This window comes from Melozone crissalis, unplaced genomic scaffold (assembly GCF_028551555.1).
Source record: "Melozone crissalis strain CALT ecotype California unplaced genomic scaffold, PUWL_Pcris_2 ptg000027l_1, whole genome shotgun sequence".
In the NCBI taxonomy this organism is placed as follows: domain Eukaryota; kingdom Metazoa; phylum Chordata; class Aves; order Passeriformes; family Passerellidae; genus Melozone; species Melozone crissalis.
Window position 1 is genome coordinate 61890001 of NW_026535805.1, and position 22412 is coordinate 61912412.

The 22412-nt window shown below is 40.3% G+C and overlaps 1 protein-coding gene across 3 annotated transcripts in view; it reads right to left on the reverse strand.

The window, feature by feature from the left end:
• The window catches only part of ASAP2 (ArfGAP with SH3 domain, ankyrin repeat and PH domain 2), an 84946-nt gene extending 67813 nt beyond the window's left edge, over positions 1 to 17133 (reverse strand). For all 3 annotated transcript variants that reach the window (XM_054279546.1, XM_054279545.1, XM_054279544.1), the window contains exon 1: positions 16982 to 17133. In XM_054279546.1, the coding sequence (XP_054135521.1) occupies positions 16982 to 17107 (126 nt within the window). In that variant the 5' untranslated portion in view covers positions 17108 to 17133. The remainder of the gene's footprint in view (positions 1 to 16981) is intronic.
• Positions 17134 to 22412: the final 5279 nt, after the last annotated feature.

Sequence of the window (22412 nt, forward strand, 5' to 3'; positions counted from 1 at the left end):
ACCAACTTCCACTTTCACCAGGATCAGGCAGCAGAGGAACAAATCCACAAGACACAGCACAGAGTTAAACAGAAATGGCAGCTAATGTCCCTAATACACCAGTGACAAATCAAGCATCAACCCACTTCAGACAGCTGGTCCAGATAAAAATTAAAAACAAAGGATAAGGGGGAAAATGCCCCACTGACAGTACCACGGACAACAAGCAAAACCTAAAACCTAATGTGTTGAAACCATACAGGTCAGGCTTTCTTGGGTCCTCTCTTCATCCCCTGCCTGTCTTTTCAGCTGCGTCAGTGCAAAGCTGTACCTGAACTTTAACAAACCACTAGTAGAAATTGGGGGGGGAGAAAATCAGTCTGAAAAGCTTTCCAAACAGGAAACAAAGGAAAACAAATATCTAGCCTTTTGAAGAGGGACCTGGATACATTTATGAAATACAATTACTATGTTTCCAACTGTAGCAATATAACTAAACTTGCTGCTCCCTTTCTTGGTGCAATCTTCTCATAGTGCGTGACATGTAAGAGCACCTATGTGTGCCTACAACGAATGGACAAAATACTGAAAAGCTTTGCATCTTTAATACTGTATTTCACTCTTGCTTACAGACCAAAAAATAGACAGGAAGACTTTGCCTTTGTTTAATTGAACAGCATTGGTGTTTATTCACATCTAGTGTTTCAAAGCAGTAATTTCAGGATAAAACTGGAAAATGTCAGCTCCTTGTCTTTAGCGTTGTTCTTCATATTTCCTTGTCCTTTTCTTTGTCCACATCTTAGCACTGGGAAATCAGTTCAAATCCAGCTGTAGCTTCACTACAGTTCTAATCTTTTGCTTGTTTCATAAATATACACATATTACACCAATGCACACACATGCACCAAAATGCACCCTAATTCAACTTCTTGGTGCAGTGCCAGTAGTTCCAAAGCCATTTTAAAATGTCCTGCTCATGAATGTTGCATATACTAGCATTTCTTTTCATTCACTTAAAAAATGCCCAGTAAACTCCTGAAGAAGAAGAAAAGTGAACATGTATTTCACATGGTGGGATCAGTTTGTCCTCTCAGGCAATGCTTCTAGTTTGTAAGACTGGTAAGATTGCTTATTTTAGCATTTGTTTCAGCACAACTGAGACTATGAAGCCTATAAATGGTTTTCATAGCCCTGCTCAGCTTCTACTGATGAGCACTCAGACTGCTCTATTGTTAAAACCAATAAATATAGCTTTGACTTAAGGGAGGTGGGAATTCTCTATAGTACATAAGAGGAGTCACACTATTGTGGAAGTGGTGCTATGCACGTGAACTGAAACAGAAACTCAAAAGTGACCTTCTTGTGTGTCCTTGTCTGTGCAATCTTTTTTCCAAATACAGTATTTATGTCTTTTGTTCATTTACTTTCATGTGATTTCCGATGGCAATCTGATGAAACCATTTTTAAGGTAAATTACTTTTCAGTCAGAAGTATACTAGGGAGAGGAACAAGCATATCACAATCAAATGTAGATTTTCAAAGGAACGCAGCACAGAGGACTCAAGCTACCAGTGATAAGTAGCAAAGCTTTTTTCCACATGTAGGAACAAGGTCCAGTTTCACGTGCCAAAGGCCAATTTCCATTTTCACTGCTTCAAAAGTTTTTACTTTGAACAGTAAAATGTGTCAACTAATTAGAACCAACTCCATCTTACCATGAAGAAATCAGTCTGAGATTACTGCAACATCCTGAAATGTTATTCTACATCCTACTCTGTATGCTTCATTCTAATTAATCACAGTAGTAGTAGTTCTGCTTAAGTCTGTTTCACATTGCCTAGAAAGATTTAAGCCCACCAGGATTTGCAATTTTCAAACATTTAATTGTGCTGCTTCCCCCCCAAAAAACCTTAGAAAATAAAAAGATTGGTATCAATCCCCAAATCTATATTGTCTAAATAGATCTGTGCAATATAGATGGCTGGCATAAAAGAAGAATGTTTTATTTGCCTTTTCAGTGGAGAGAGGAGAAACAACTGTTCTATTATTAGCATATTTAACTGAGGGAGGAAAAAAGGCAGGAAGACAGAAACTCAGAAACTGAACATCCCAGAGATGATTTTGGCACCTTTTACAGAGCCAAAGGGTAGGGGAAAACCAGGGCAGGAGCAGCATAAGTGGAGAGTCCCCACGCTCTAGTGGTTCATTAAACATCTTTTGTGCCAAACTTATAGCAGAAGTCTGGGTCTTTATCTTATGCAAGTGTCCTCACACCGGTGTCTTTTTCTTTGTGACCCAGAAAATAATTCATTATTTGGGAAGGAATAGAAAAACAGCCATACTGGATCAGATCAGCACTGCATTTAACCCGATATCCTCTAGCAGGAGCAGCCAACAGCAGATGTTCGGGGCAGCAAGCAAGGAAAAGCACGTACACATCCTTCCCCAGGATAATCTCCCAGTTTCCAGTAATGAGTTTAAAAACAAAAGACTGATATACTCTCAACCATAAACACTACATAGCCCAACAGGCTATCCTCAAGAGAAACAAGAAGCCAAATTTTCTCATTCCAGGCAAGGGAAAGGAAAAAATTTAACCATGGGAAATAGGGACGGAGGAAGAGGAAGGAGTCAGCCATCACCTTCACTTTATTTTGCATTTAAAACAGTTCAAAATCTCTAACACATTCCTTCCTACTTACCCACAGCAGTTTCCTTTTGGAAAGTGTAAAAGTAACTATTTCACATTTTCAGCTATTTAGATGGAGTTTTGCTGAAAGTATTCATAGAGCTGGATTATCATTTCATAAAATAAAGAGTCCATTGGAACAACAACAACAAATGCTTGGAACAACACATGCTAAAGCAGTAACAAAACTTTGGGAAGTAAATCTTGTGTCATTAGAAAAATTATCCTGGAGTCAGGAACCTACATGTTCTCTATACTGAGCATCTAACTGACAAATATACAAAAAAAATATTAACACACTAATTTTTGATTTATTATACACAGTTATCTAACACTAGTTCTTTCAAACAAAATCAGATCTCACTCTTAATTTTGGCAATTTACTTTAAAACATTAGTCTACTTAACAGTCATAAATCCTGCACTTCATCCATTCCAGTATTTCAGAATAAGTAATAATGCCAGAGGCTGCTGCAGAGGCTGAACACATATAGCAACATCCTTCCCAAAAACAAAAGGGCACAGGAAGAAACTTGGTCAGTTGAGGAAAAGAGAGGCAATCAGGTTATTATTGTAGAGACAGCAGAACAAGACAGGGTTCTTGTGCCTCACTGGACTGCTCTTGTTTAAGAAGTAACAACAGCAATTTTTTTATACTTGTACCCAGGAACCACAAAAGTTTGGCTTTTCTCCTGTATCTTTACAGGCAATCTGATATTTGCTGTAATTAATCCTTGCTGACTCAAAAGATCAGAGATATCCACAGACATTCTGTCTCAGCTTGTTGTTTTTTCTACTAGAAATTAACTGTCAACACCAATGGCTTCAATCCACTTCTCTGTTACAGAGGGTGGTAAAACACTTCCTAAATCATGTTATCCCTCTCCAGAATCCTCTTTCCATTCTCCTACTCTTATGTCTTTCCTCCTTCAATGTATTAGCTTCTTTTCTAAACCCTCTCCAGTTTCCTTCCACTGATCACCTTGCACATTCACAGAGGGACTGATACAAAGGGTGGAAAAAAACCCTCACAGGCATAATGTGGGGCAAGGCATTGTAGCTTCTGAATGGATCCTAGAACAACAGTAATTTAAAAACACTTGAATTTGGGGCAATTACTTTACTTGGAGCAGTAGCTATGTGAAAAACTGCAGCAGCTATGACAGTTAATTTGTATAAATGAGCTCTTTGCTGTGAGACCTGTCAGCTTAAGAGACTGAAGGTTCAGAGACAAACCTGCAAAAAAAAGGACAGAGTCTATGGCAGAATAATCTCTGAAAGGCCCCTTTCCACAAAAGCATTATTTCTCCAGCATCTGGGTTTATGGTTCTTGAGGGCCCAATGCCAAGGCAATCTGTTTAAACAAGCACTGGTGTATTTGGCAGAAGAATGTAGTAAACTCTTGAGCTAAGGATACGCACGGTGGAAAAAAGGAACACTAATGTGCTTTGGGAAATGAATACGTGAAAGTGCAAGGTAATTCTGCTGCAAAGGTAAACAATGAGAGAATCTGGCACTGCTCTATGTTGTGTATAAAACCAGACCTGAACATGATGACTTCGTACAATGCATTTATTAATACAAAGAAGGGATGCCTAAAAACCAGAATTCTCTAACAGACTACTTCTGTCAGAAGAGAAATCCTAAATGAGAAGTTCAGAGATACAAAATGTTACATCAATAATACAAGTCACTAAATGAGACAGGTGTTGCATCTGTGTATTGATTTCCACAGGCTTTCCTCACTACAAAAAGTTAGAAATGCAACAGATATTCAACCAGGAAACAGACATCAAGCATTTTTGTGAAATAAAATCTCATACTTAGAGAAAGAATGGCAGCTGCTTATGCCAACTATTTCTCCAGAACACATCCACCTCCTGGATTAACCAACTTTTACACTGAGAAATATACTTTCCTTCTCCAACACTGCAGCTATCTGCTTTCAAAGACAAGATGACTGGACTTTAAATACAGATCTCCTAAGCAATGTAATAGATGATGCACTTAACCTTTACAGTTGCTCATTTATAAACAGAGGGGATGAAAAATAAACTCCCTTATTTAATATTTAATTGTTGTTTATTTTTTCAGTTGCAGTAGCCAATTCTTGATATCCATCTCCATTTATTTAATATTACATGCTTCAACATCCTAAGATATATCACCATGTAAAATAAAGTTAACATAAGCAACAGGATTAAAGTTCCAATGATGATTGTCTTAAATGGACCACTAAGACTTACCAACCCTTTACCCATGCCAAAATTCTCTGGTCCTCACCCTGCAAGATTCTTTTTTCTAGCTTCATATTTTTGCATATCTGTCTGCTGTTAGCAGTTCATGGTTGGAGTCCAGCTGTTGGAAGAGGCTGATCCTCACACTGTATCATTCAACAGCATCATGATGAGCTGGCTGATGGGATTTCCCTTTTGCAGATCTTTTAATTCAGGAACTCTTTTCCCTGGTATTAAATCTTTTTAGACATCATCAGAGGCAACAAGAATTAATCTTTGCAATTTTTAGTTATTTATGGGAGCAATTAACAAATCAAAACACTTTCCAGATACTCAAAAGTTCCCATATTAGTGATCTAATTTGGTATTTGTAGTCTTCCAAACCTCTACTTGAACCAGGCAGACACTGCTGTTACAATCCCTATAAAACAATGAAAAAGGAAACAAAATGAGAACGTTTGCAATGTGTACACAGATCAGCTGGATGCCATAAACTGATCTATCCCTCCACATCCAACACTCTTTTGACTTTTTCTTCTTTAGGTATCCAATAATTCTAGGGACAAGCAACTAGCCTAGAAAAGAGAAGAGTCTACAGCAACACAGCAAAATTGAACTTCAGTCTTACCAGGCCCCTGAGAGCTTTGACATAAATAATAAATTGGTGTCACAAACATCTCTGGCAGACACATACAAGGTGTCCACTCTGAAAGGGAACAGAAGGCACACAAACTCTATCTAGCTTATGATACACCTGGAACTCTGAGGATGCCATATTCCCACGGCAAAGAATGGCAGAGGTATCTAGAGGGGACTTCAGGAGAGTAAGACAAATCACCTCAAATGAACTGACTATTCCTAGGGACATACAGAAACAGCTGTCAAAATAAGGTTCATCAGAGGTAAACCAGCACATTGGACATCATCTGTCTATTATCGGGGTAGAAATTTATTAACAGCATCTACCTATAACACTAATGCTATATTATTATTATTATACATAAAACCCAGTGTCAAATGATATAATTTATTTTCTCTTGAAACATTATAAAATTATTTCTGTTCTATAGTGGCTTTGAGACTTCAGCCTGTGACTTGCTGAAATCAATTTCCAACTTCTCTGTAATTCACTATACCTTTGAAAAATCTCTGCATTGTCTCAGTATCAATTCACTTAAATGAAAGAATGCATCTGAACTGCCATTCATTTCAGGTGCTCAACACAGAGATCACAGGACACTATTACAATCCTGAAAGCAATGATCTTAAATTCTACTGGAATTTCAGCAGCTTTAAGTATAACTAAAATTAACAGTTCAGACATTCATGTCACTAGAGACAGTTGCCTCAAAGTGTAAGTGAATCTTAAGTGATGCAATTATTAGTGCACCAAACAGTAGAGATACAATACTCATTTACATAACATTGATGCAAAAATAAAAGCTTTATCCCTAGAGTGGACTTTGCCAAAATAATGAGAGAGTTCCTGTCATGGAAGGTATCTCTAGAATGGAACAGACAGTGCTTCCCTGAAGCATCAATTTAGATTAAGAAAGTAAATTCATACACAACTGTCACCTAAGACAAAACACTACCTAAGACAAAGAATTTCTGCATTTCAATTTGAAGCAATTTAGATCAGAGAAGCATGTCCAGGCCTATCAGAACCTCTGTTGTTCTGAAATGAAATAGAAAAGAGCTACTGAATCAACTGATTGAAGCAAAAGAGACAAATGCCTGAATCTATATGTAACCAAGCACAGTGTGTCCTTGCACCAGTGCCACATCCATATGGCCTGGGGCACAGGGAAGGCAATGCCCAATGACTCCATCCCTAAAACAGACTGGGCTGGAAATACTGATATGAAAAGCTTATCATCTATAGCCAGACCATTTAAGCAACAGAAGAGAGTGAACTAAGCAGAAGAATGAATGAAACCAAACAAAAAGCAGCTTAGGAAAGATTTACTACTTTGTTGCTTCTTCAATGCTGTTCTCATCAGCACAATCAGCATCTAGTCTACATGGAGCTCAGAGTGTGGGAGGACTCTGCTGGCATTTTTCCTATTGTTGTGTAACATACACCTACAATGCTGGAAAATAAACAAATAATTAAAAACATGTGCTTTGCAAAACTCCATACTGCATGTTTTGCATGTGACTACAGAGCAGGGGCTCTGTGTTTGCAAATGCAAGGGAAATTTCTACTCCTATTGCAATAGCCAAACAGTAATCCTGGTTGATTGAAGGGGCTTAAAACGATTACTTCATGCATTTGTTTCTGAGCTGACTTCCCTAGAATACAGCCTAAAATTCCTTGAAATTGCATATTCTAGGAAAGAAATCTTTCATTAACAATGAAGAGAAATCATAAAACATGAGAAAATAATCTGTAAGAACATCCACATCCCTTCACTACCATTTTCCCCTTCCTATGTGCTTTTTAAATGTAGTACAAAGCTTTCAGGACTGTGGAAGTAGTTTGTTCAGCTCTAATCACTTCAGCTGTTTTGATGTATCTACACACATACTTAGCATAATGCCTAGACAGAATTATAGATTTCAGCCTAGAACTACATTGATAATCTGATCTTTAATCAGGGCTAGCTGAGGGGTCCACAAACAGCAGATGGTTCTGAACACCACACTGCTCCAAGACAACAAGGAGCAGAGTTTCAGCCTTCTCTCTCAGTTCTCTATTTCTTCTTGGTTTAGCAAGTCAGATGCTAGAATTTATACTATAGCTTCTTTCATGTTAACTTTTACAGCCACCTCTTAAAGAATATACTCCAAAGGAAAACACTTCACTGCATAGTATGTCACTTACATAGTAAATATTTTTGTGAAGCAGAGTTCACATACAAAAAGAAGCACATTTTTCAAATTCTGTCCAACACCTACTCAGCTGAAAACAAAGCCTACTACTTGAGATGAAAAGTACTGAATCACACCACCCAAGCTAATTTCCTGCAAAGTCTCATTGCTCATAAGAAAAAGCCTATTCAGTTACAATGCTGTATCTCAGTTCCTCCATCAATAAATCCTCCCCTGTAAGGTAAATTATTTTCTCTTTCCAAATAAAATTGAGATATGTATAATATCTCATAAAGTCTGTATAATTCTTCATTACATCCCATTTTCTGAGGAACTTACAGAACTCTTCTTCCATTCCTAAACTACACAGCAGGATATACTTAAGAGATCACCATTATTCCCTGTCCTCCACCACCATCCCTTCCCTACATTCCTGCCTGCTTCCTTGCTACTTCCTTTTCACATTAGCCCTGCCCCCACCTCCTAGGGCCTGTGTTTTCATCCTACTTCCTGTGTGAACACTGCCACACTCCCTCTTCCTCTGCAGTTCCCGTCAATTCCAATTTCTCTGAATTTCCTCAGACTTATGCACTTCCTTATCCCCTCCTTAATGCCTCTCCCCAAGTGGCAATTCCTGACCCTTCAATTCCTCATATGCCATCACAGTACTTCTGCTTCTGAATAACTCTCTCAATCTCTCAGTTTTTAATTCAAATTTCCTTTTCTTGTTCTTCACATTTGACTGATGTCCATTTTACCTCTCAAACATGTCAGGTGCCCATTACTTTGTGAGTCTTCCCTTTCTTGTGTTACCATTTTTTGTTGCTTCCCAGCCAAATTTCCTTGACCACTTAATCCCCGGATTGATGTCAACTTCAGAAAAGAAATCTAGATTTAGTCAAAACAAAAGAAACTTGTGGTCACCTTAATCACAGAAAATCTCATCTCTAATACTAAAACTCTTTGAGCTGATGTCTCTGTCCCCATTAGGAGCAGCCACACAAACAGTCAGCATTTTGCATGCAGAACAGTTTAAGCTTCGTGCTAACAACCGTGAGACTGTGGGGAAAAGGCTACCAAAAAAAGAGAAGTCCTGCCCTTAATTTGCAATAAAGTTAATAGCACAAACTTCAAACTTCTGCTTGTCCCATAACTAGAACTACATTTTCCAGCTGGGTTAAAGAAAAAAAAAATTGTCTCAGTTAAAATGGACCAAAGGAGAGATTTTAATGCTATATGAAACCTGGGTATAACCACTTTGTACAGCTTTACAAGTAAGATCCTCAGTAATTCTGATTTCCCATTAGCAGCTTCCAGCACTGCTGAAAGAGTAAATAAGGAGACACAATTTCTCCTGTTGGGAACCACTTGCACATTTGACTATGCCACAAATGTGAAAGCACAGTCCTATTGAATAGCAGTAGTAATTGCTGTAAATGCATGTTTAGAATGTTTTTCAAGCATTTCTGGAAGCAGGAGGGGAACCAGTACTTGTTTGCCACTTGTCCAGGAACACTTACAATCTTTGAGTAAGAACACCTCTCCTCAATTTAACAGCCATGGTCTGCATTTCTGCATTCATTGCGATTTTTTTTAATTGTAAATATTTCTCCTCTTCTTTCCATCCCTGCCTTTTTAACCCTCTGTGCTACATCAGATATCAAGCTAGTCTTCAGAGGATTTGTCAGAAATATTTGCTAGTTACCATCTTAGTTCTTTCAGGATTCTGGGAAATAAGTCAACCAGGCCCAACAAACTGAATGTGTTAAACTCACAATTTTGTTTATTGCCTTGCTTACTCGCACTTCCATTCGTGCCATCCATTCCACCTTCTCCCAGACTTTGAGCTCAAAAATTGCAGCATAGCACAGTTTAGGTTTGGCAATACCTACATTATCTTTAATACTACTACATTCTAACTGCATATTTTGTCTTCTTTTCCTCCTTGCAATTCTATGTGCTTAAAAGTACTTTTGTTTTCTTTACTGCCTCCTGTCACTCCTAAAGAAACTTGACTTTCACAAATTTGTCTTTTATCTTTACACATATTCTTTAAAACAAAACCTTCCTCTGAATGTCTGGCTTTTTCTTCACATGTCTGACAGGCTTAGATAAATTGTGACAGTCTTCCTGGGGTGTTCTAAGTCTGTAGATTTTCCCAAAATTTTCCCCTTTCCAGGAATATTTAATGAACATTTTTCAGGCTTTAGTACATGCGCTCTTCAGTTCTATCAACCTCACCAGCTCTCAGTTGAATGATTTTTTCCCTATATATATATATGTGTGTGTGTGCTTTGCTTTTAATTTCTTTGTTTTGCTTTTAGTACAGAATTAATTCAGCCCCTACTATTAAATAAACACTTCACTTGTTTCCACAACTTGATTCCTTCCTTTAAACCAGCAACTCTCACATTAACCCATCCAGCATCTGTTTCCTTACATAAAAGTCAACACCTTGGCTTGCCATGACAGGTGCCTGACTATAACATGACTTCTTCCCTCTCTATCAACTTCACAAAGAAAATAAGATTTATCTGGAGACAGCAAGGGCTGAGAACAAGTGAAGGCTCTTGCCACCAGCCCACCCATGAGAGTCATTTCACCTTAGCATGAAGCCCACCTGAGGGGCAGCCATTGCTGCAGTACCTTGGACAGGGCTGGGCCAAGGCAGGGACCTCCACAGAGATGGCACAAAGCGCCAATAACTGCTGTAGCAAAGGAGGTTCTGGACATAAAGAAAGATAAGGAGACTGCAAACACTTTGAAAGCATAGGGAAGCTTGATACCCAAGACAAGAGAGGAAGAGCCAGCCTAAACAAGGACAGACCCAACTTTCATGGAGCTTTAAGTGGAAAGGTTGTTTCTGGAAACTGGAGATCATCTGGGCAGTCTGGAGTGAGGCTCAGAAGGGGCAGTGCTGGAGCTTACACAGAGAATGGCTGTATGTAATGCATGCACGTACTCACACACATGGAAGGTGAAATTTATAAAACAATCACAGATTTAAGAGCTGAACTAAGTGTTTAATAACCACTATTCCAACACATATGAATAAAAAGAAAGCATTTCACAGTGGCTCAGCTACTAACACACTACACTAGTCAGGTGCACCAAGTTTTCTTGCATTTCTCCATCTGTATTCATCAGCCAGATCCACTTGACATGTGGACTGTAAGAACTCTGGAGCAGGGATTAGGCTTTTGTCCTGTGACTTTCCCATGCCTTTCAGAATAAAGGCTTCACCTTCATTCACCTTTACCCAAAACTGCTGCATATTATGGTATACAGGGAACAACATGAAGAGGAAGTGAAGGTGGCTTAAACCTAAGCAGAAGTAGCCACTTTCTACATTACCATCTTCTAGCATCAGCATGAAGTACACTAGATTCAAATGAGATGGCTCTGAAAAATACACCAACATTATGGAAAACTCAAAACACAAATCCCCCAAATAGTAAAATACTTCAGAAAGATACATATCTTTCTTTATAAATCTGTATTTTTTCATTCATGTTCCTAGGAGGAATGGGAGCATTTGGTGATGTGAAGCAGATTCATCACCAAATGCACTAAGGTAAGGTGCACAAAAATCTTTTTTGTGGTTTGACGTTGTTTTAACTGACTGCATGTTGATGTTAAAAGTTTCAACTGTAAACTGGCTACCTGAAAATATGCACAAAGCTCCAGCTGAAGCCGTATAGTTAAGCTCCTGTATTTCTGCAATTTTTGTTCTCTATATTCCTCTCAAAAAGAAAACAATTCCCACACACCTTTTGAAATCATCATGCCTTTTGTGTTATAATGACTTTTCCAGAAACCTCTGGATGCTGATGACAGAGAATCATGATTCCAGAAAGGAACACAAAAAACATTTTAAACAACATGTATTTGTGGAAGTGTATTTAGTAATGAGGCAAGAAAAGTGTGTAAATGTGTTCTACTAAAGAGCATGCTGTTCTACTAAAAAGCAAATATGTTCTACTAAAGGGCATAAAGATGTATTTTATTAAAAAGAAATATACAGGAAACCATAGCAAATTTCTCCAAATGAACTACAATATATGACACTTCCTACTGCTTCTCAAACTATAGAGAATCACTCTCTTCATGTAACTTTGAAATGCAAGGCACAATCATCAACTACAGGAAAACAGAATCCAGGCTTATAAATGTAGCGAGCAAAAAGTAAATATACTGATGCATCCATGTATCCAGACTCACATTCTCCCACCCTACCAAGCTTTATTACATCTCCCCCTTGTTAGCTTTGCAGAACCAAAATGCAGAAGAGCATGCTACAGAATTGTACCATACAAGAGGGAATCAAATTCAATAAACATTGATCCCTTACACCACTCCAAGCCAGCTGAAAACTGTGGATTGCCTTAGGTGGCAAGAAGATGTTGCCATTTCTGATAGAAAATTGCATTATAAATGATAGTAAGGAAAAAAAAGCTTTTGATACAGAAATGACATGCCACATTTGTGGGAGTGGTAATTGAAAAAAAAAATCTTTGGAAGTGTAAAATAACAGAATTATTGAGGTATAATCATCACGGAATGGGACCTACAAAACAAAGGCAAGTAGAGACCTGAAATTACAAGTTACGCCTTTAACATTAATTCCTCAGCTTTTACAAAAATTCCTTGAGAGTGGTTTTTAAATAGACTGCAAACAATTAAAATCTATTTCTATCCAGAGAACTAAAACCACCTTTGGTACCACTATACTGTTTCTTTTGGTTGTACACTTTTCATATTGCCCCCACGTTTGTCCTCCCTACATTTTAGGACACATTTACTCCAGGGGCAAGGGCCACTGCAACGTGGATTGTTCCAGTAGCCTATTAAACTCCTCTCACCATTTCCATTCTCCTCCCTTCACAGGGAAATCTGTGCATGCAGTGAAGTTTAAGTAGGTGAGTAAATTTTGTACTAATTTGTGCTAAATACCTCAATCCTGACGTAGATGGAAATGTCCTCAGCACAGGGACTGTCTGCTCTCTCTGTTTACATATTAGTCTGCAAAACTGCTCCCTACCCTAATTACTTGGTCCAGCACTGGATCCCAATTAACAGTCAGAACAGAAATATGGGCTCCACTTCCACCCTTTACTGTAAAACTTAACTCATACCTCAAAAAAAAAAAAAAAAAAAAAAGTGGCACAATTAGATTCTAGTCATTCAATTACTCTTTAAACTAATGTCTAAAAATCTTTAAAATGATCACAGTTACTAGAACCCCTTTGTAGGTTTCATTACAATTTAGTTTAAGAATAGTCACCATAAATTTTTAGATCCTGTGACCTTTAGTAGAAACAGACAATTAAAAAGACTGCAGTCCTCAGACCAGTTTACTGATTTCAAGCAACCCCTCCCCCAGTCATGTGACCATGTCCTGCACTCTATCAATTAAAACTTATTTAATCTTAGTCACTATCACACTGCTAAAGATTAAACAGTAACCTGTAAGGGCCTGTGACATACTGCTCACTAATAACTTGGTTTCAGAAGACGCTAAATATTCCCAACGTTTTGCTAAGATCTGAGAACAAAGAAGAAATTATATGATTCCTTTTCCTTTGAAATCACTTTGTGCTCCACAAGCACGCCTTCCCTAATCTCTTTTCCACTACTGAGAGCAAATAAACAGATTCAGCAAAGAATCAGATGCTCTTTCTGCAAGTGTTTGAAGAGGCACCAGCTCCCAAACTGCAATGCAGGTGTTTCTGGTGATCTCAAAAGCCACGATCCACGGTCTGTAATCAGTGTATGTAATCACAGAAAACAGTAAAACTGAAAGTATTTTCAACTAAGAATCAACCATATTGTGAAACTGACAGAGGTCACTCAATCCAAGTTCAGATTTAAGGCAATACCACTACCCACAAAGATACACAGATAAATTATACACTCTTAATTGTCCAACATCTTATTGAATTCCTCACTTAACAAGACTCTTCCACACCACCATGGAAAACTTCATTAACTAAACTTTTAAGACACTATTAGATACCTACTAATTAACAAAGACAGAATGACAAAACTAGTAGCCAGCAATGTACAAAAGACACCCTAATGGGATGTGAAAACACATCTGTGTTTGTGGGCAGCTGAGCTCAGGCTAACAAGTCACAGCAGCCTCCCCTGCTGTGCTTCTGCCCTGCCTCCCCTGCTCCCAAGGGAGCACCAGACCTGGGAGCCCAGAGCTGGCTTCATGCAGGCAGGTGAATACTCCATTCCAGAACCATATTTTCTGGGAGTAGCAGTAAAGAGACATCCTCTAAGTATCAGTATTAAACACTTAATTTGTTAATTTAATAAACATTATGTTAACATTAAACAGTAGCTGGTTAGTAGCTAATTAGCAGAAAAAAATACATAGAGATGTTTGCTAACTGGGAAACGTCTTTTCACCTGAAGCAAAACATTTTGCAGTAACTTAATGTTTTATGTTATTATTAACATACCTCAGGGTCAGAACCCACTTTCTTGAGACATAAAGAACAGAAATTGTATAGGACACTCACTTGGAATGCAGAGTTCACATATAATTGATTCCAAAAAGGATCTGGACTTAGGTCTCATAGCAGGAATGTGTTTTTTTCTAGACTCAAATGTATTTTATTTCATCTTCTGCAACTATTTTGATATAATTTAATTAAGTATTCTGTGGATAAGAAACATCCAATTCACCATGACTTATCTCAGGAACTTAACCGAGCTCCTCCAATTAATAGCTTAGGTATACCGTATACTGTGCAAAAAAGACAAAAGCCTTTTGGACTGTTTTAAACGTAATGTTAACATTATGTTAATGTTAATTTAATAAATGTATACAATATCCTGGGAAGCAAAACCGTGTCTTCAGTTAATAAACTAGCTCTTACAGTCGCTCGTTCAATGCAAGGCATACACAAAGTCAGCAGTCAGCCAGTTTCAACTCACCTATTAACTGCTTTGAAGTAACTCATTCCCTCAGTCATGCACAGCCAGACTTCCTAGTTCCAGAACTGCCCTGCCTGCTGCAAGAGAGCAGTGTGCCCTGCAAATCAATGCTTCACACCACCAGTGCCACTGGAAATGCACAGGTTCTTTGTGAACATTTTTAGCTGCATTCTTTAATAAGCTTTAGCTCATAACAAGCTGATGAACTACTTCTTGCCCAGCCTCCCAGGGAAAAGGTGCTGAGCCCTGACTTCTCTATTACACAACTTACAGACAGCTTTTTATCCAAGAATCACATTTAACCTGAAAAACCAGGCACGGCATGGTAAAGGATCTGAGGATTTCCAAACCAAAGTCTAAGCCTGAAAAAATATTTCACCATTTTGAAACTATGAAAATACATTTGCTGTTCTTGACAAATCACAGAGAAACAGAGTCAGTAGTTGTTTCCACACATGCTTTCAGACAGCAGCACAAACAGGCAGGAACTGCTGATATTTTGCCAGAAGTGCCAGATAGATCAATACTATTAACAACTACTGCCAGTCTCTGCAATCTCTCACCTCCTGCCTTGCAAACTTTACTAGGCTCAGTGTTTATCATCATTATTCCAAAAGATAATTTTGTATTAACCTAGCAGACAGCATCAAATACCAGACATATGCAGATACAAAGAAAGATTGAATGTTCTGATTGAATTCCAGTAAAAATCAAACACCAATCCACTAAATTCGACTTCGAGAAAAAAACAATTTTTTTTCAGAACTGCAATAAAAATCTCTAAATCTCACAAAACTGCTTTTGACACAAATTCTTATACCAACTTTGATCTTGTATTAGTCAATTATTAAGCCCTTCTACCTTGCAATTAAAATTATTCATTACTATAAATATTCAGAAAGAGGTTGTCTTTGTTACAGAATTGTTGATCTTAAAGACTATCGGGTTAGTAAAGCATAATTAAATACAGGCATTTAAGTGCAAGCTTGCAGGGCAGAAAATTACCTCAGGAGCAAGATTATTTTGAATTCAGCTCCTTGCTTTAGTGGTTTTGGGAACTGGCAAAACAGGAAAATCCTGAAAAGGGTGTTTAAACACCTAACTTGGGTTTTGTTCACTTAAGACAAGTTAATAATCCATTGCTAGTGGCAGTTCTTTTGAAAGAAGGGACATCAACAACTGACAAGATTCTTTTTGCTGAAGAGGCTCTTTTTAAAATATATGCTTACTGCAAAACAAATCAACTAAACACACACTGTAAGAACTGATGTAACAGGTAGATGGAGCAAATTAATCTGCAGCACAAGTAAGATTACTCCTTCCTTCCTACAAGTTACTTCAGAAAAGCTGCTAAAGGAGTCAAGATACCCAGACGCTTCTCATTTCATTTTGCGTGTATGACTGGGATGTGGAATGTGCTCTCACTGTGTTCAGACCTGTCCCAGATTTCCCTCTGATTTGAAACAGGAGGGAAAAGAGCCTCCCTCTCCCGAGCGCTGGCAGACATCCCCCGTGGAGAGAGGGTGGGCTCTCACCATCAGGTCCAACAGCACGTTCCGAGTATGTTTAAAGACAGAAAAACACCCGGCTCTGGGCGAGACAAAAGCGGCTCACGGCAGGCACGAGCAGCCCGGCTGTCCCGGAGGAGGCAGGGAAGAGGGAGCTCGGGATCCCGACACCCAAGAGCGGGCACGGCCCTGAGGGAGCGGATCCCCAGGGAAAGCCGCCTTAAACCGTATGGCCGGGGGAAGCGCGTTTAAATTTCTGTGTGCGGGAAACGGAAAGCGGATTAAATCCCACCTGTGCCCGGAGGCAGGCAGACACACACTCAGGGAAAGGACAAACAGGGAAAGCCGAAGCCCCACACGGCAGCTGGAGAGACCAAGGCGGTTCAGGTGGCGATGTGAAGGAAGGGGCTGACGGAGGAGACTGCAGAGTTCAAGTTCCCCCACCCCCATTTGCGAGGAAAGCGGCCGGAACCGCCCAGGCTCCTCGAGCGTCAGGAGGAGCGAGAACGGACGGCTCGGGCTCCCCCAGCTGAGGGCGGCGGACCACCCTGCCCCGCCGTGCGCTGAGGGGCGGGCGGAGCGTGAGCCCCGCGGGCCGGGGGAGCGGCGCCCCGGCCCTTCCCCCCTCCTTTTCTTTCCCCTCTCCACTCGGGCGAGCCCCGTTTCCATTTCCTCGAAGCGGCAGCCGAGGGCGCTGCTCGGGGCCGGGCGGGAGAGGGAGCGGCAGGAGCCAGCGCCGGTAGCGCCTTGTTCTCTGCAGCCAGGCCAGAGAGGGCTGCGCGCCCCGCGCCCCCCGCCCGGGCTCACCTCCTCGATGGCCGCCACCGTGTTCCTGCACTGGGCCATCCGGGTGGTGAAGTTGGAGGCGGTGGGTGACTTGTAATCCTCATTGGTCTCGGACACGAATTCCGACACGGAGATCTGGTCCGGCATGGCGGGGCGGGGATGAGCTAGGGGAGGGAGGGGGAAAGCAGGCGGCTCCAGGGGCAGGGAGGGGAGGGCGTAGAGGGGGGCTCCCCCTCACATCGCTCGGCAACCGGCGGCGGCGGCAGCGCCCTCCTCGCAGCCCCGCTGTCTGGAGCGGTGTTGTTCCTCCGCCGCCACACAAGGAAATTCCCCGCACCCACACTCCTCCTCCTGCTCCTCCCGCGCGGTCACGCAGCACCGGGGGCCGGGCACACGCCCAGCCGCGGGAGCTGCCTCCACACCCCGCCCTCCCGTTCGCTTTTTCCCTCTCGCTTTTCTCCTCCTCCCTCGCTCCCTCACACGCTCGCGGGGCGGGGGCGCGGCCGCGGACGCCCGGCAGCCCCCGGAGCGGACCGGCAGCTCTCGGAGCGGACCTGCCGCCGCGCACTCGCCACCGGCGCCCGCTCTGAGAAGATGGCGGCCCCCTCCCTCTTTCCCTCCCTCAGTCCGTCCTCCCCCAGCCCCGAGGGGAGAGGAGGTGGCAGGCGCCGGCTGGGTAATCCCAGCGACAGGCAGGACGAATCCAGCCGTGTGGTTCGGATAGTGTTTAACAACAAAAACCCAAGGGCAGGGGAAGGTGAGGCGCCGTGCCTGCCTGGCAGCAGAGGGAACAGGTTGAAGCCCACAGGACAGGTCTCCGCACTGTCCCCTCCGGGACTGCTCGCAGGTGCAGAGACAGTCTCTTCCCTCACGGCTCGTAATTTATGTTTCAACAGTTTAATCTGTTTAACGAATTCGTTGTCTAGTTTAGAGGGAGCTAAAGAGAAATGTTGTCGTTCCCAAGAGGTCCGTGCAAAAATAATTTTAGGCTAAGTAACGTTTCAATCTAAATTCTTAAAAAGCTTTTTCTGTACTCAAGGAAAGGTTGCTATCAGAGGAGGTGCTTTGTTCTTCAGTATAAAGCCACAAGGATCACTCAAGGCAAAAAGGGGTGAAACTCAGCCGGAGCTGTGGCATTTGTGACTGATGCAGCAGAAGGGACACTGGCAAGGTGTCACTGAACGAGCATGGTGTTGCTTGCATTGGGAATACAGGGATGTGATCCATGGCAGGGGTTTCTTTTGGCCTCAAAGCCCTTAGGACTTCTAGCTGATTCCTGCAGAAAGCTTCAGAAGTCTGTATTTTGGCCCAGAAACTCTCCTGTGGCTCTTTCACTCCCCTCTGGTGATAGTTATTAGCTTTCTATAAGTGATTCTTTATTACTCTGTTTTAAAACTCTTCGGGGAATTCAGATGAGTAAGCAGGTACTCTTTTGCTGCCATTTGTAAAATGTCCAAATAAATAACTGTAAGCCTGCCCAGATGTTACTGCCCTTTGCAATCCTTGCTAGATCCTTTAGCATAAATAATAAAGCTTGTCAGCCATATTTATTTTACTGGTTGTGGTAAATCAGATGAATGAATTGCAGGGTCTATCTGCATGTTCCTTCAGTTTTTTAACTCTTAGTAGTTTTTCTATCCTAATCATTCCTTATTTTCTCCAATGAAAGTCACCACTGTTGTTTTGCTTTTAACTTCATTGCTCCTCTCCTTGTTAATACTTAGGTATGATTACTACAGCATATAAAGGTATACATTGTTCTGCTGCTAATGCATTAAATTTCTTGTCTGTATTTGTACATCACATAATAAATAAATATAGTTGAGTATAAATATTAATTCTTGCTAAAAATGTGTGATCTTAAATTTTCATTTTTGCATTAGCTGATGGTGGTACCTTTAAAGCAACACTTATCACACTGTTACCCAAACTTAGTAAACACTAGCATTCTTAAACTGCCTACCATATCTTCCAATGTAGCATATTTATTTTGATAAATTGAAGGGGGTGAAAAACTTGGGATCTGAAAGGCAAATACTCCTAGACTTTGACTTTCTGAAGCAGCCCTTCTATCAGATATAGTGTGCAAATCTGCAACATAATAATGCAGCCTCTAGTGGTTGCATCCACAGTTTGATATTGGAGTATATGCAACTGAGATGGTGTCATGGTTTAACTCCAGTCCAGTACGAAGCAACAAAGTACACACAGACACTCATGACTGCTGCTCTGCCCAGTGGAAAGGAGAATCAAAAAATAAAGGAAAAACTTGTAGGATTAGGTAAGAACAGTTTAATAATGGAAACAAAATATTATAATAGTGATTATAATAGCAATTTTATTGGGAAGGAGTGAGAGAAAGGAGTAAAAGTGAAGAGGAACAAGCGATACATGGGACAATGCTCACCAGCCGCTGGCCAGTACCTGTCCCATCACCGAGCCGTGGTTGATGCCCCCAGCCAACCCCAGTTTATGTGCTGAATATAACATTCAATGATCCAGAATATCCCCTTGGCCTGGTCACATCAGCTGTCCCAGTTATGCACTTTCCTGGCTTCTCGTGCACCTGCTTGCAGGCAGAGCACGGGAACATGGAAAGTCCTCCATTTAGAGTAAGCACTACTTAGCTACAACTAGATTGGTGTGATATCAACAGTATTCTCATACTAAATTCCAAACACAGGATTGTGCCATCTGTGAAGATGGAGATTAACTCTCTCCCAGCTGAAAACAGGACAGACAGTACCATCATGCAATGAGTCTTTGAATTCTACAGATTCTCTTTTGTACAGCAGGTTAGGTTACATGATTGCAGTGGTATCTGATCTTCTCTCTTTAACTTAAACAGATTGAAAAATTTGCCATCTCAATGAAGCTGCAAGGCCTTTTTGCTTGACAGACTTTTGCATTTGCCTCAGCTCCTCTCTTTATGAAGCTAAAAACTTGTGCTTGGGTAGACCTTCTAGAAATTGTTTAGACTTGACATCAAGACTCAACAGTTCAGAGAATTCCCTGCCTCTGTTATGTTTTAGGACATCAGCTAATTGCATCTACAGCTATTATTCCAATTTTTCAGTAGTTAAAGAACTATTTGGCTTTCTAAAGAGCTCAGTCTTTTCTACTTGTAAGCATTCTTGTACACAGGCATGAAATAATTTCCCAGGTTATTTGTTGATAAACTAAACTGAACAATTCCCCTCTTTTAAAGAGGGGAGAGTTAATTTGAATTGCTTTGCATTGGCCCCAAACCCAGACTGAGTATCCAGGTGGTGACTGTGAGCCAGCTAACACATGGCACCTCATTACTCTGCAGTAACACTTTTATTAGTGTGTGCAAGTCCTGTGTCTTTCACTGAAAGGCTGTTTTCTCAGCCCTTCCATCATTTTTACAGTTCTAACACCTCAATAAATTATTCTCCTGCTTCTCTACTTCTTTATTGTTATATTCAAGAGTAGTATTAGACTTTCTGCTCCCAATGTCATGCTCAGGCTCATCTAACCCTATAGTCCAGCCTTTAGGTATTTAAGAGTGATACTTAATTTCAACACCCCATTCTTTGAACCTGTGAATAAGTACTGAACTGGAATGCCTTGATAAGGAGACAGCTGTGAACAAAGCTTGCTTGTGCAGAGTGGGGTACTACTGTTTCACCTCTAGGTTTTCCTCCTTGCTTCCTCACCATGGCTCCTCCTGTTCTGGTTTTGGACCCTCCCTCCCTCCCTTGATAAAATGCCAGTACCCTCTTTGACCCAGTCACTCAGTTAGAGGTCTTCTACTAAAGAGAAATAAACAAAAATATTTTCCAAATATTCATGCTCTGCACATTGCTGAAAAGCTTCTAATCTGCTGGATACACACCAACTACAGCTCCATTAGTCAGAATACTTGATTTGTACAAACATTTCTCCCAACACTGACTTCAAAACAGCATTAATGGTTACATCAGTCAGTGTTGTTAAAAACATGACATCTTCAAAATAGTAAGACAGATTTAAAAATAACTGATTTTCTTATGTTTTTGTTTATTTGTATGGTTGGTTTGGAGCCTTTAGAAATCTTATCTCTATGTCAAAATCTTTATTTGCATCACTGCTAGTGAGAACTCAAACTGAGGACCAGGTGCTATAGAAACAGAACAATAAGGCAGCTCTGGAGATCTTGATATCTAAAATTAGCTAATGAAAGGCAATTGAGTTCATATAAGGAAATACTGAACCATTATTGGTCTGTATTACAGTCTATGATCTTCACACACTGTTGCCCAAATGTTTCTTTAGACATTTTAAGTAGGATTTTCTAGAAGGATTATGTGATAGATTGGTGTGTTTAAGGGGGAATTATTGTAAGAATAAGGGTCAACATGAAAGAAAGCACAAAAGACTTTGTGTCCTTGAAATTTAACATGTCAGAGTCGGAGGTAAATGTCATGGATCAGAGGAAAAATTAATGTCTGTTTAATGAGAGGATATGCTAATGGACTTTTGAGAATAGCAGGGAAAGAACATGATGATCTGGTTAGAATATGATGATCCCTCAAGCATAGGGTGCCTAGGATAGGACCCAAAATGTGTAGGCTTTATTTTTCACAGAATTTCTTTCTTTGGTAGCTTTAGATAGTTAGAGGAAATACTTTTTCTTGGCCTTCTTTGTGTACACCCAGTACTTACAATGATTCTGAGGTGTATTTGTCAATTCTATGAAGGGTGTTTTGAGGGAACACAACAAGAAGATGGTCCATAGAAAATCTGATTAGCGTCATCACTTATCTTTGAACTTTAAAAATAGGCATGCAAATGAATGTAGTCTGGCAGCTGCTAATTACTGGGTGACAATTTTCAGGCAGGTGGATGGTAAACTTAGGAAATTTCTTTAGTACATATAATTCATAGCAGCTTAGTAAAACACTTTGTGGTGAGCCTTATTAGTGGATTCTGCTGTTTCATCCCAATTCTTACATTCTTCCCGTGAAGTATCAATCCCTGATGTTGATTGTTCAAAGAAACACTTTCAAAACAGCTTCCACTTTTGAAAATTTGTTACCACAGTTTAGGAGAAAGATTTCTCGTGATTTCTAAATGTATTAATCCCCAGAAGAGCAAATACCTGGTTATTTTAAAGTCTTTGATATGATTTTGGAGGTGTAACTCATGTTTTAATGATAACAATTACAATATGTAGCAGTTTTAGAATAGCATGTGTGTCTGCTCTTTTAGAATTAACTTGAAAATAATTCCTATTTGAAAATTTATTTGGCCTCATAGGACTATTTCCAGAGATTCATTTCTACAAATTAGTGCAAATTCTGCAAATTAAAAAAGTTAGTTGAGAAAAGTATGGTTTTTTCAGGTTCTTTTGCATTTGGAAGGAAAATCTGGTTTAAGCACATGTGATTGTATGCTTTTCCCACCCTTACTACATTTTACATCATGTATCTTTGCATTGCTCTCAGAC